The sequence below is a fragment of the Nothoprocta perdicaria genome, unplaced genomic scaffold, assembly GCF_003342845.1.
Source record: "Nothoprocta perdicaria isolate Ctin4 unplaced genomic scaffold, notPer1 scaffold_419, whole genome shotgun sequence".
Taxonomy (NCBI): Eukaryota; Metazoa; Chordata; class Aves; order Tinamiformes; family Tinamidae; genus Nothoprocta; species Nothoprocta perdicaria.
In genome coordinates this window covers 292,130-294,736 of record NW_020455665.1, presented here as the reverse complement: position 1 = coordinate 294,736, position 2,607 = coordinate 292,130, and the positions used below count along the sequence as shown (strand labels likewise).

General features: G+C 72.2%; 1 protein-coding gene across 1 annotated transcript in view; it reads left to right on the top strand.

Annotated features, from left to right (window-relative positions):
• Positions 1-1,467, top strand: part of EFNA1 (ephrin A1) — a 2,667-nt gene extending 1,200 nt beyond the window's left edge. The window contains exons 2-6 of the mRNA XM_026045970.1: positions 16-99; positions 611-900; positions 983-1,048; positions 1,173-1,223; positions 1,352-1,467. Of these exons, the coding sequence (XP_025901755.1) occupies positions 16-99; positions 611-900; positions 983-1,048; positions 1,173-1,223; positions 1,352-1,467 (607 nt within the window). The remainder of the gene's footprint in view (positions 1-15; positions 100-610; positions 901-982; positions 1,049-1,172; positions 1,224-1,351) is intronic.
• The last annotated feature ends 1,140 nt before the right edge of the window (positions 1,468-2,607 follow it).

Below are 2,607 nucleotides of genomic sequence, written 5' to 3'. Positions count from 1 at the left end.
CGCGGTGCCGGTACCGGCGCTGGCGGTGCCGCTGCTCGCGCTGTGCTGCGCCGCGGCCGCCGAGCGGCACACGGTGTTTTGGAACAGCTCCAACCCCAGGTGAGCGCCGGGACCCCCCCGCCGGGGCCGCGCCGTCGGTGCGGGGAGGGCAGCGCCGCCGTCGCCGCCTCCTTTGTCCGGGACGGGGCTGGGGGCGCCGGGGTTGAAGCCGCGGGGGAGCCCGGGGAGCGCGGCCGGGCCCAGGTGCGGTGCGGGGGGGCCTTCGCTTCCCTTCGCTTCCCTTCCCTTTCCTTTCCCAGCGCTGCTGCCCGGGGGCCTCTTCCTTCCCCGACGGCGCGGGCGCCGCGCCAGCCCCGGGGCACGGGGAGCGTGTTGACAAACACGGAGCTGGCTCGGCGCGGGGGGGCGGCGCCTCCGCACGGGGGGGGGGACGGGGACACCCCGCTCCGCAGCCACCAACGCGACGGGGGGCCCAACCTGGCCGCTTTAACCTGGGACCCCCCTGGGCCTTTTGCCCCCCTTCCCCGAGGGGCTTAAGGRGGGACGGACGGGCACCCCCTGTGCGGGGGAACCCCGAGCACGGGCAGTACCTGCCCCACTGCCCCCCCAGGCTGCTGCGGGGCGACTACGCGGTGACCGTGCACCTCAACGACCACCTGGACATCATCTGCCCGCACTACGAGGGGCGCGGCGGGGCGGCGGGCGAGCGCTACGCGCTCTACCTGGTGGGGCGCGCGGAGCACGCGGCGTGCACGCCAGGCTCGCCCGCGCAGCTGCGCTGGCAGTGCGACCGGCCCCGCGCGCCCCACGGCCCCGAGCGCTTCTCCGAGAAGTTCCAGCGCTTCACGCCGCTGCCGCTGGGCAAGGAGTTCGAGGAGGGGCAGAGCTACTACTACATCTGTGAGTGCGGCCCCCCGCCCGTGCCCCCCGCCGGCTGCTCCCCGCGCCAGCCTGACCCCCCCTTTGCCCCCCTGTGCCGCAGCCAAACCCATCGGGCACCACGGCGAGAGCTGCCTCAAGCTCAAGGTGACGGTGGCCGGCCGAGGCAGTGAGTATCCGCCGGGAGGCTCTGGAGCGGCGCCCGGCGCCGCCGCTCCCGGGGCTGAGTCACGGCTGGGGTGTGGGTGCTCCGGCCGGGATACGGCTCCATCGCCCCCCGTTTGCTCCCCCAGCTCCGGCACCRCCATTCCCGGCTGCCACCCGGAAAGGCCGGATCCAGGCAGGTAGGCTAGCGGCCTGTGGGGGAGGGAAAGGGGCGGGAATATCCTGTTTTTGTTGGGKTTTTTTTTTGTTGTGTTTTTTTGGGGGTGAGAATCCATCCTCACGGCCGGCCTCTCTGCCCGTCCCGCAGACGACGCGGCYGCCCACGTGCTGCGCAGCGTGGGCCACAACGCGGCCATGAGAGCCACCAGCCCCCTGGCCCTGCTCAGCCTCCTGCTGCCGCTGCTGGTGCCGCCCGGGCTCTGAGCGCCGCCCGCCAAGGACTCGTGGGGATTCGGGAGCGCCCGGAGCGGCGCCRGCGCCCGGGGAGGCCGCCCGCCGCGGGAAGGGGCTCTGGGATGTGCCGGGAGCGCCCGGCCGCTCCAAAGGGACTGGATGGCAGCGGCCGGAGGGGCTGGAACCCCCCACACCCCCCCCAWGGGGGACCGTGTCCTGCTGGAAGGGACACAGCGTCGGATGGAGCCGGCGCCTGGAGGTGCCCGGGCAGCGGGAGCTGCCCCTCGGGGGGTCCCGCACGGACATTGGTGCCCCCCCTCTCAGCATGGGGCTGTTTTTGCCCCCCTGGTGTGGGGYTGTTTGTCCCCTGGCACTTTGTACAGCTTTCTGACACTGGAGTTTTTTATACGATGGTCTTGAATAAATAACAGAGCGGATGCCTGGTGCCTGGTCTGGCTGGGGGGAGCAGGGCAGCACGGGCGGGCACTGTCTGCCCGGGATGGCRTGGGAATGGGCAGCGGCGTGGGAATGGGCTGTGAGGGTCCCGGCTCCCGGAGCGGCTGGGGGTGCACGAGGGGCACGTACCCACGGAGGGGATCCCGAGGCCGGGGGATCACAGGGATGCAGGAGCCGGGGGAGTGCGGAAAGGGGGGAGCAGAGGGAGGGAGATGCTGGGGAAGGAGCTTCCCTGGGGCTGTGGGATCATGGGGAGCTGGGATTGCAGGAAGGGGGACGGGGGAGCTGGGGGGCAGGTTCCAGGGGCTGCAGGATCCCAGGGATTGCAGGAATGTCAGCTCGTGTTGAGGTGGGCCTGGGAGAGGCAGGATGGGGGGCGACGGGAGGTCTGGGCTCTGGGGGGAGCAGGGGAAATCCCGGGAACAGAAGGGCCAGGGMGGCTGGGAGAGCGCGGGGCCACTACGGATGGGGCTGAGGGAGATGGTTCGGTACCGAGGGGCTGAGATACCGGGCTGGTCCTGAGAGGCTGAGCCCCGGTGCCGGTACTGAGGGACTGGGGGATCCACGCTGGTACTGAGGGACTGAGCCCTGGGGCCGGTACCGAGGAGCAGGGGGATCTGGGCCGGTACCGAGGAGCTGAGCCCCGGGGCTGGTGCTGAGGAGCAGGGGGATCCGGGCCGGTACCGAGGAGCTGAGCCCCGGGGCCGGTACCGA